Below are 12,226 nucleotides of genomic sequence, written 5' to 3'. Positions count from 1 at the left end.
CAAAATGTATGAATCATAGTTTGAAGTGTATAATGAAAGAGAAGTCAATATAAACGATGATAAGAACAGACTGTCTTATCTTCATTTCGTGGATATTTCGTTTATATGAATTCCATTTATATGAACGAAATCTTACATAATATCCAATTATCCAAATTCTAGCTGAGCTTCTATTATATTATCGTCAACCATTATTTCAATTATATAAACGTATTATTATATAATTAGATATATACATTAAATTTATGATACAAAATAAATAAATTTATGATAAATATGTTAGAAAATTAAATCATTAAGTATCAGACAGTTATTATATTTGCAAAATTATTTTCAAATGTATATTTAATATATTGTTATATATTTGAAAATGTTTCGTGAAGTTTTTTTATAACTCCTATTAGTCAGATAAGAAATCATCATCTAATTAAAAAATTAGCTGGACTCCTATTAATCTATTATTGTAATAGTAGTCTTTTTTTCTTTTTATCCTAACAATATAAATAAAATATCCATTTTTATTTAAGTTTTACTCTATTTTCTCTCACTTTTCCAATAGTAAGATTTTTCGCAGCAACTCTGTTATAAGATACAAGATGTGAAATTAAATATCTGTAGAACTGATCACTCGCTACACATTCGTATATTGAAAATTGATTATATTTTTTTCTTGTTTTTTTTTTTTTTTCTATTACATGGAACACGATATGGCTTCCAAAAGATAAAAGATAAAGAAGATAAAAAAATTCCACATGGGAAAACTATCGAAACGAGATGTCGAACAAGCGTGTTTCAACGTGAGCCGATGAAGAACCTCATCGCGGAAATGAACGAAATTTTAAGCCGATTCCATTTTCAGATACTGTAAAACGTGGTTCAAAACAATCGAATTCCAAGCGTGCACTTGAAAATCAGTTTTTGTTTTTGAATGAAACGCGAATCAAATGGAACATTGACTATTGTCTAATGGTAAGTTGATTACGATTTGATCAACTTGGGACCCGATATTCTTTAAGCCAATAGAAGGAACTTTATCTTATCCCGAAGAAATTAAATTGCGGGAGTAACCTCGATTATTCGAACTTTGTCTTTCATTCCGTCGGAACAAGCAGTTTCCATTATTTTATACTTTTTGTTTTTCTCTTAAATTGGGTAATATTATCAGGTTAATGAATTTTTTGCGAAATGAAAATTCATCGAATTTTTCACTTCGCTATTTATATAACACTAAATATCGCTTCCCCAAAATACAATTACCATTGAAAACAGAATTTAAACTTAACTTTAATTAAAAATTCATGAAACGTTTATAACGTAATAAAATTTGAAACGAATTTTAAATTCAGTTTTGGAAATTAAAAATTTATACAATTAAAAAATAATTTCTCTCCCATTATTTCTCTACTACAAATGAAATATATCTATAGTTGAGGCAAAAATATCAGGATTGGATATTTTTTTATTTCAAATAAAAAAGAATATATAATTATTTCACGTAAAATAAAAAATAAATTTGTTTGAAATAAATACATTTGCAAGTTAATTTAAAAATTTTATTTGAAAAATAAATTTTCAAATAATTTAAAAATATTTCAAAATAATAATAAAATAAAAAACAGCAGACGATAATGCTTATATTTTAGAAAAATTTTATAAATATATAATATAAATATATATTAAATATAGAAATATATATTTAATAGCAATTAATTTATTTTTTACAATATATAATTTTACATATTCTTTTGCATATAAAACATGAATTCCAACTGATTATCTGAAAAACTGCTTATTCAAATAAAATTAATGTCTCAATTAATTCAAATAATCTATCTAAATGTTCTATTGTAAAATATTTCTCGACAAATTTCAAAAGTTAATTAATAATAATTTTAATTTAAAAATTTAAAAGAATTATAATAAATCTATTGATATCATAATAAATTTTGTATTTATTCTCATTATTTTATATGCGATCAAATCAAAATTTTTTTACAGTTACAAATTTTATCATAAAAAAAAGAAGTATATTGATTAATGCATCATGCTTTTTAAGAAGCTATTTTAAAATAAGAAAAATATTTTTAAATATTTTTTATTAAATAAATAAATTTATTGTATATGTTTAATATTTGATCTTTTCATTTTAACAAAATGTATTAACAAAATTTTGATAAATATTAGAAATATTATTCAAAATTACAAATTTTGTATTATATTTTAATTTCTTCTCAAGAATTCTCAAGAAATATAATCTGATTTCTCATTTGCCAAGAAATGTCCAGAAATCCGGTACACTAATGACAAAGACAAGTTTTATCTCAGATCAAGATGTGCAAAATTCAAAACTCTAACAAAAGAAAAGATGCTTTGGGCAATAGAAATTGTAACAAAACATCTTATATATTTTCTTAATGAAATCAAATAGTAAATATACATGTTTCAAATAAAATATTAAAATATTAAAATAATTTATCTTTCAAATACATAATTATTTAAATAATATTATTTAAAACAAAGTAATATAAAAGAATAAAATAAAAAAATATATACAGGATAAGACATACAATAGATCAATATGTTATAAACAATTTTCAAGAATCTGTAAGAATGTACTCATAGATAAATAAAGTATTTTATCATTTAGTAATCTTGAATGATCCTAAATCATTGTACACATTATATATATATATATATAATATATAAAAAAACATATTATTTAAAAAATAAATTGATCTTCATATGATTTCTATTATATTCATTTTTTAAAAAAACTATTCACAATTATATGTCTCTTAATACTGTAAATTTGATCTGACATATCTTCTAACAGCAATAACAAGCTGAAATATTATTGTGACCTGTTTTACAGATATCTCATCTTGTATAATAATATCATTTAATTTTACTTAAAAGTAAAATAAAAATTTCATTCAAAAATTATTAGATTTATTTTTATAATGTCCAATTCTGATATTAACAATTCGATTTATTCACTTACATTTGATATTTTGTTGCATTTTCAAATATTCTCCATCATTTCATACAATTCAAAAATACGTATGTAGGAGGAATAAATTCATACGTGTAAAATAATACATTTGTCACTCACCATACAGGGGATAAAAGAAATGATAATGTTTGCGTGTCTCTCGAATCCTTTCTTCTTTTAAGTTTTCTCATACTTCAACGATACGAATTTCGTTCGTTCGTGTATCGAGCACGATTGTTATGGAAATATTCTAGTATATTCGTTAAATGTGATATAAACTGATTTGTAAAATTAAAAAAAAAAATTTTTTTTATATTTTAACATATAGATGTAAGATAATCAATAATTGTGGTAATCAATAATGTGTGGTGTATAATTAAAATTAAACACAAAAAGTTGTTTTCAAGAAATAATTAACTGTTATTAGGAAATTCAATAATTATTAACTTTAGAAGTTATTTTCGTCTACAGTCTAATAATTAATTCTTCTAATAATGATATATTTGTTACATTTAGTCTATCTTTTGTATACATCGTTTTTCTTATTATTGTATCTAATTTTTATTCCTAAATTTTAGAATAATAATTCTCTATTTATTGTATTTATTATATTCACAAAAATATTTAAACACTATTTTATATGAAAATTAATCTAAATTAATCTAATTCAAATATTTTGATTTGAATGAAAGCTTGCGTACGTAGAGCATAATAATATAAATATTATATATAAATAAATATTATTTAGATTATAAATGAAATATAAAACAAATAAAACAAATTCACAAATATGCATAAAAAATTATAAAATATTATAAAATATTTATTAAAAGTATTTCGCAGAATATAAGTTTTTGAACAATTAATACATTTTTAATACATTTATATATGACTTACAATTTTTTTCAAATTTTAATGATATAATACCTATATTGTATTCAAAAAAAATATATGAATATGTTAAATATTCAAATGTTTGCATGAATCATATTGTATATTCGATAAAATAATAATATAAATAGTTTACACTGCATAAGAATTTCATGCTTATTAAAATCATTGTGTGATATAATTTTGTTTATAAGTATATCAAGTATAAAATACAATTGTATTTCTTTTTTTTAAATTAGAACTTTAGAATATTTTTTTATCATTTATATAATTTTTTTTTATTGTCAATCTGCATAAAAAGATATTGAATATGCAAAATCAAAAAATTAATATCACATACAATATTTCAAATTTTATACAATTTTAGTATTAACATTGAATTTCATTGAAAATTTTATAATACATTATATGATATGTTATATGATTTCGCAGAATTTTCAATATAGTTTATATATATATATATCTTTTATCAATCAATTAATTTTCAAATATGATCATTAATAATAATTGATAGCAAAAAGTATATTCCAAAATTAGTGTTATTTCTTTCATAAAATGGAAAGCTTATTCTATTCTAAAATATGGTGAAAATTTATTCTGCTCGTATGATATATTTCCTTTCACGAAATCTTGTCGTAGCGAAGCAAAGAATATTACGAATTGAAGCTATTTATGATTTTCTTTAGCATACTTTATGTTGAATGATATATTCGTAATTTTATGATTGAAAAATTTTACTAATTTTAAAATATCTATCAAATATAAAATATATATAATAATTATAAAATAATTATTAGAAAATAAATATTATTGGAAAATAAATATTTTCCATTAATTGTTAAATTAGGAAATCCTTGAATAATAATTTTATCGCATAAAACTTTTAAATTTTAATTTAATTCCATAACAGTTCGTCGAAAATTTCAAGGTTTTTTACAATTTTCAATAAAATTAATTAGATAAAAAATAGTTTTTTAATGACTGCTGTTTTACTTTTTATTACAAACTTATAATATCTGGCTATTGAATTTCAATTAAATATGTATAATATATTTATATGTATATACAAAAATTATTTATGACTGTTACAATAGTCTTTAATTTTTTTTAATATTTATTATTATTTTAAAATTTAAATCTTTAAACTTGATCTTTCCATACTATATCATACATATGAATAATATAAAAATTAAATTAAATAAATGAAATAGAAACCAAATTAATTTATTGCAACAATGTTAACTACTCAATTTGTTAAAAGATAATAATAATAATCATTTAGCAATAATAATTAATAATAATAAATAAGCAATAATAAATTAATAAATAAATTTTTTAAAATTGATAATAATAATATTTTATAAAAAGAAAGAAATATAATAAAGGAAAGATATATGAGAGAGAAGAAATATAAATTATTTTTTTTAATTTTTAACTCAAAAAATTTTAAAATATCTATAAACAAATAAATCAAACGAATACTTTTAGAAAATTTCAAAATTTAATTAAATTAGAAATCTGCGTAACTTGAAAATTTATGTCTTTCAATTCGAAATTTATTTGATTCAGATTTGATTGTATACGTTCAAATTCGAATTTCAAACTGTTATCCGATTTTTATAGAAAAAAATCATTTTCCATCAATTCATAAAGTATATAAACGTTAACCAATGATATAAAAAATTCAAAAATAGCTCTTACAATCTCTTTATACCAATAATATCTTATACCAATCAATTTTCATAAAAACATTTTTCTTGTAGCTTCAACCCCTTAAGAAATATTCAACTGTTCTTATTCTAAAAAAATTTATATAATAATTTTAAAAATTATTAATTATTATATATATAAGATATATTTCTTTATTTATATTTCTTTCTACACGAGATAAATAATTTATTTGCTCGATGTTAATACAACATATCTCTTTACATCAACCATTTTTCTTCTAATCTCTTCGACACTTCCTTAAATACATTTTTCTCATTTAAATCTAAAACTTTGTATAACAATTTTAACTATTTCTTCAAATCCTCGTTCATTCTTTTTTGTGATCTTTCTTTGATCAATTTCGAGTTACTCATCGGCGAAATACGTCACAAAGAATGTTACAAAAATGTAAGAATATTAATTAAAGATTTCTGAGGTAATTTCAAACAATTATTTTCCTTTGCAAAGATTTTCGTTACGAATTATTAACAAAAATAATTAGTTAATCACGCATAGTCGAGCATTAGTTACATGTTGAACCCAAACAAATGCAAGCAACATATATCCAAAAAAACGTGTTGAATATTATGATTTATTCATTCTTCGTGTTACAATTCGATATAATTTTTCATCGATAAAAAAATATACTTTCTTCGGTATAATTATTTTATTTGAATTTGTTCATGCTCGATTGACTCATACCCAACACTACGCTATTGACCGCTATTGACAGTGTTTTTTGTTAATAACTCGTTAACAAAACGTTCGCAACTCAAGTTTTTGCAAAGAAAAATATTGCTTAAAATTATCTTGCTGAATTTCCAGTTAACGTTGCCATATTTTTGGAATATTCGTAATCTTGAACGAATAAAATAGATTCGGTTAGGGTACCGTGCATGGACCCTAATTTTTCCAAACATATTTATACGTGACCTAGCCCCACATTGCGGGCGGCAATAACGAAGTCGATTCTCTTTATAATTCTAGTTTCATAACACGTACAGGTGAAGTTAACGTGCCGTGCAAGAGGCGTGCCTCCACCCCGCCTATTGTGGAAAAGAGAAGACGGGAAGAACATTGTAATTCGGAAGCCATTTGCAGGAAGCGCCTTGAACCAGAAGTCTCATGGTAAGATTTAATATAGATGACGCTCTTCCACCATTTCGCCGATATAACATGGAATATACAATTATGTTTTCCTCGTAACCAGCCACAGGAGTCGGTGGATTCGGTTCGCTATTTTAATTCCCTTATTTCGCCGCGAACGTAGAGATTCACTCGCGGAACGAACCGCCTGCGGGAAACGTAACTTTTCGAGAAATTGTTAAGTAACACTCTGTGAAACACGCCGTAAGGATGGATTTTTACGTATTCGCGATAAAATTCGAGTAATTTTTGAAAATCATATTTATCGCGCGTTTCAATTTATATATCTTATAAAAAAATCGTTTTTAGTAAAATAAATGTATTTGTATATAATTTCTCATATTATAGAAGGTTAATAATATAATTTATGATTGCGATAGTGTATAAATTTTTTATTCGTTGGTGAAAAATAGACGTTAGTTTTATTTATTATTATTTATTTACAATATTTTTGTAACTTTCAAATCTTTTTATTTACTATTTGTAAATTCATTAATTAATTAAAATATTTAAGAAGATATTACTCTTAACAGTTATCGAATTATTTTTATTTCTGTCACATTCACTATCCTAATTGCGTTAGTTATATTTACATTTACATTTTTTAATTTTAATGATTTATTCGCACTATTATTAATATATTCATGAAGAATCGATTTTAGAAACTGTCGCATGCATAAATAAGAAAGTGTTCACTTATAATGCAACTGATTCAATTAAATTATTATATCATTAAGAATTTCATTTTTATTTTTTGTAATTGAATTACATACATCATATATAGAAGATGTTTTTATGATGTCACGTGTTTTTGTCAAATTCTCTTAAAAAAAATATAAATAAAACTAAAATATTATGTGAAAGAAATCAGAAAATTCTTCATTAAAAATTGTACCAAAATTATAAAATGTTTTACAAAAATTGTAGATATTTGTATTTATCAAATTTATATCAAATTTATATCAAATTATTTCACTTTTATGAATATATATTTGATATTTGAATAAGAAAAAAATTCTCATTTTTGCAAAGACAATAGAATTCACATTTTCCTTTTTTTTTTTTTTCAAAATAAAATCTAAATCATTTCATAATCGAGACATCAAAATATTTTCAGAATATTGGAAGAAATTTAAAACATAGTAAACAATTATGGTAATTATATTTTTAGTGAATAAAAAATTTTCACAAATCTAGTTTCAAACTAGTTAAGTTTTAATCACATTTTTCCATTCAATATTTATTAAAAGTAACTTTTGTCTAAAAAATATTTAAAAATATCAAATAAATATGAAAAAAGAGCATTCAAATAATAAATTTATATTATTCATTACTTTTATTATTGTTATAATTTAATAATAAATCTCTAAAAAAAAACTAACATTTCTATTTTTTTAAAAAATAACATAATAATTTACATTGAATCCCTTTATAACGATAATTGCAAAAATTATACAATATTTCGATTTTTATTTTTTACTCTCGACTACTAAATTCATTTTGCCAAAATTAAGCATTCCTCTGCTGAAAGAGAGAAAAAAAAACGAAAAAGAAAGAAATACACTCTCGAGATAGTGCAGCCCTTTAACAATATCACCGGCCATTCATACAACTCTATTACGCACTCGAAATATCGCGTAATAACCCCTGTTGAATACAAAACGCAATCGTTGAATATAGAAGGTTGGATAGTCAGTCTGGTGAAAACGATCGACAGATAGCGAATGGTAAAATCGCATAATATTTGATGGATAGAAACGTAGTTGCTCCTCCGTCATTTCTACGTAGATGTTTCGCCCTAAACGACGTATTTAGTATTCACTTCAGCATGGTGTTACTAATAGCAGGCGAATTACAGCGCACTGTCGACGATGTATGTGGGCACACCCGTTGCAACACGTGCTAAGTGCAGTGGCCCTGACTGCGTAGGCAAAGGTAGGGTAGCTTATTGTTGCCCTACAATGGTGATAATTATTGAATATTGCGGGAGAAAAGTTGCGAGCCTGCACAGAGTTTGAAACTGTATCATCCAATAAGGCTTCGATTTTGTATGGATCAGAACAGAATTATTTATTTTAATAAATACGAGTGTAATAATTTTGAAAATGAAATAAACGTTATGTGTTATATTTGATATACAGTAGATTTTTAAAAAATAATCGTAGTATTTGAAAATAATCGAATGGTTTTTTTTCGTGGAAAAATATTTTTTATTATTATAATTTGTTTGCATCCTCAATTTCTTTCGATACAAACTTTTAGACTTTGGATTAAGGAATGAATAAAAAAAAAATTGCATTTTGAGATGAGCCAATATTTTAAATAAGATTAAAGTATTTTATTTAAAAAAGATTATTAAAATAAAATACTTTACTTTCTTCTAAATTCTAAATATTACATTACGATTTTTCTTCTATTTTGCATTTTGGATAAATTTGAATGTTCTTTATACAGTCTTCAGTAGTGATATCTCGAAGGTTTTAGTTTCCTTCAAATCATTCTGAATTTTCATCCATAACTCTGACCATCCATTTTTAATTTTTAATTTATTACCGAAGAGACGGTGCGTTTCTTGGCAAGTCGCGAGTTATATTTTTGTAATTACTGACGTTATACCATGTTAATCTAGCCTTGTCGGGAATTTAAACGGAATTCGATGATTTATGATTTACAAGCTCATTAATTAGCGATTTCCGTTGGAACAGCTAACAAGCTGTTCGACGGATTTACGGAAGTTTGCTTTTCAACTGCAGTTTTCCTTACGTAAAATTAATCCCTCCCACAGTGTAATAAAATTACGAGGAATTTAAAATAAACAAGTTAAAATATAATTGAGGCGAGGGAAGAACAGCTTCATTTTCATTAACTTTGGGGAAATTGAAAAATACTTCTTAATAAAATTATTATTCTGGCTTGAAATTAAAAAAGGAAACGTAATTAAAAAAATATTTTTTTTTTTTACACGATAAATATTGATCGTTAAATCGATAAATCTTAATTTCGAATTTTCAACGAATCTTTAAAATGCTCTCGATTTATACAAAGATATACAAATTATTATTTTGTATTGATAATAAACAATAAAATATATAATTTATTAATTTACCGTTTTCTTATAAAAATGAAAAAAATATGTATATTGATATTTTTCCATATATTGTTTCATATTATAAATCATTTAATAAATAAAATCATTTTATATTCGTATTAATAGAATAATGAATCCAAAATTAACAATAAATGGTTTATTTTTTATTTGATCCGCAAAAGTTGCATCAAACAATAATATAGAATATTTTCTTACAAATATTAAATATAATAATTTAAAATTGATAAAAAATTATTTTCTTCTATTGCAAGATTTTCAAATATTTTTTTATTACTTACAAAAGATTTTATATATATGTTGTAATCATTTTGATCAGTGTTGTAAAGATTTTTTTTATTTGGCAGTCGTTCATTAAAAAATTATTAACAAAAATGTTTCTTCGAAATAGTTTTTAGGTTAATTTTAATCAGATGTATTACTAGACAATGAATGGACATATAGATTAACAAAACTAATGCAAATCATTAAAGTTAAATGAATTTTTCTAATTTTGATTTGAGGTGAAAATTAAATTTAGAATTCAAACAAAAATTTATTTAATTTCTCATTTTGTTTGAATTAGCTTAATAACTTTTTAATAAACAATAACTACTAATTAAAATTTTCATAACACTATGATGACTTGACAATATATTAAAAAATTATCTAAATCAGATAATAATAATTTCTTATTGCCATTCCTTATTAATATCTGTTATTATCAATTTTCTTATTATTCAACTTATTATTCAAGGATTTTTAACATAATTTCATATAAATATCATACAAAAAATTTCTTCATGATATCTTCATAAATTTTTATTATTTGTAATATTGTAATGTAACATTTAGAATATTATAAAATAGTTAGTTATTAAATTTTATTTTTTTTTACGAAAAGACGTTTATTCTAACGGGCAAATTACATTACAGTGATATTATATTATATCGTAATGACAGCATCTCAAACGATAAAGTAATACAGTAATACAGTTTCCTTAATTAATTCTTACGGACAACATCTTAAAGAGAAATGACAGCCTCGAGGACCTTCGTAAATTTTAATAATGAAAATTTCTACGTAACAATGGTAAATTTCAATGTCATTAACATTTAGACAGAATGCTACGATCGTTAATGAAAAGTTGAGAAATACACGATGCACGTTTGCTATTCGAGCGAACGATCGTATTATTTTGCGCTATTACGAAATTAAATCAAAGATTTACGAGTTTACGATGCTACCCTTGTATCTCGAAATTCCTAGGGAATCGATGTTTTCGCAAGTTTAAAGCAAGGCACATTAAGAATAGAGCAAGGGAAAGGATAGCTTGTGCATCTCTGTGCATCTCTGTGCAATATTCTGGCAGAGAGAAAGAACAGGTGTAACAAATTGCATTAAAACGTTTACTCTCAACTAGTTTTTTCTCGGTCGGTATAAATGAATTTTAGTGTAACGGTTATGAGGTGAATAATTGAAAAATGTTTAAATATAGTATTTGTTTGAAACAGATCTTTTAATAAATTAAAAAATTAGAAAATTCTTGAATAGAAAATATGATATTTCGTATCTATACGAAATATTTTTTCGTTTTAGATTTTAAAATTTTGGGATATTTATTTTGAATGCAATTAAAATTATATTTCATTATTATTAAATCTCTTTATAAAAGTTCTTTAAAAATTCTTTCTAATTCTATTTTTTAATAATTCATTTGAAAGATAAATTATTTTAAATAATTTGTTATTTGAATAATACTCATATTTCTTTTCATATTTTTTTATTTACATCATATCGTTGATCTGAAATATAATCTAGTTTTTTAATTTATGTAAAGAGAATTTTAACATTAATTATTTTCTACTTTTTATTATTTTTTATAATCAAAAATTTGATAAATAAATCAATTGCAAATAATTTATTTCTCAAATAAAATTTCACAAATTTATTTTCAAGCATCTTTATTTTTAATAAATTTATTTTTTTTTTTTATTTAAAGTCTTTTCTTTTTTTTTTTTATTTCAGATAAAAAGGTATCCAGTCCTGATATCAAATATCCTGAAACTTTAAAAGTTTACTTTTATATATACAACAATTCTCTTCTTATTCATAGATATATATAATAACAAAAATATATGAACATATATATAATGCTTTGTTATTATATTACATAAAAATAAAAAAATCTTGAAAAATTCTATTAAATTCTATTTAATCAAACTAATAAAATCTTTACGAGTAATTATCTGATTTAGTGTCCGCAGTGAGCGAATACCAGGGCGAAGAGCTGAAACTGACAAAGATTTCAAGGAACGAGATGGGTGTTTATCTTTGTATCGCGAGCAACGGTGTGCCACCGGCGGTCAGCAAACGTATTTTTATCAACGTTCATTGTGAG

At 23.0% G+C, this 12,226-nt stretch overlaps 1 protein-coding gene across 2 annotated transcripts in view; it reads left to right on the top strand.

Annotated features, from left to right (window-relative positions):
• Positions 1–12,226, top strand: part of LOC100871590 (lachesin) — a 94,659-nt gene that overhangs the window by 69,178 nt on the left and 13,255 nt on the right. For both annotated transcript variants that reach the window (XM_031919098.2, XM_031919097.2), the window contains 2 exons: positions 6,598–6,721; positions 12,084–12,221. In XM_031919098.2, coding sequence (XP_031774958.1) covers positions 6,598–6,721; positions 12,084–12,221 — 262 coding nt within the window. The remainder of the gene's footprint in view (positions 1–6,597; positions 6,722–12,083; positions 12,222–12,226) is intronic.

The sequence above is a fragment of the Apis florea genome, unplaced genomic scaffold, assembly GCF_048593485.1.
Source record: "Apis florea isolate Af1SG1 unplaced genomic scaffold, ASM4859348v1 contig_3696_pilon, whole genome shotgun sequence".
In the NCBI taxonomy this organism is placed as follows: Eukaryota; Metazoa; Arthropoda; class Insecta; order Hymenoptera; family Apidae; genus Apis; species Apis florea.
This window is presented reverse-complemented; position numbering and strand designations above follow the sequence as displayed.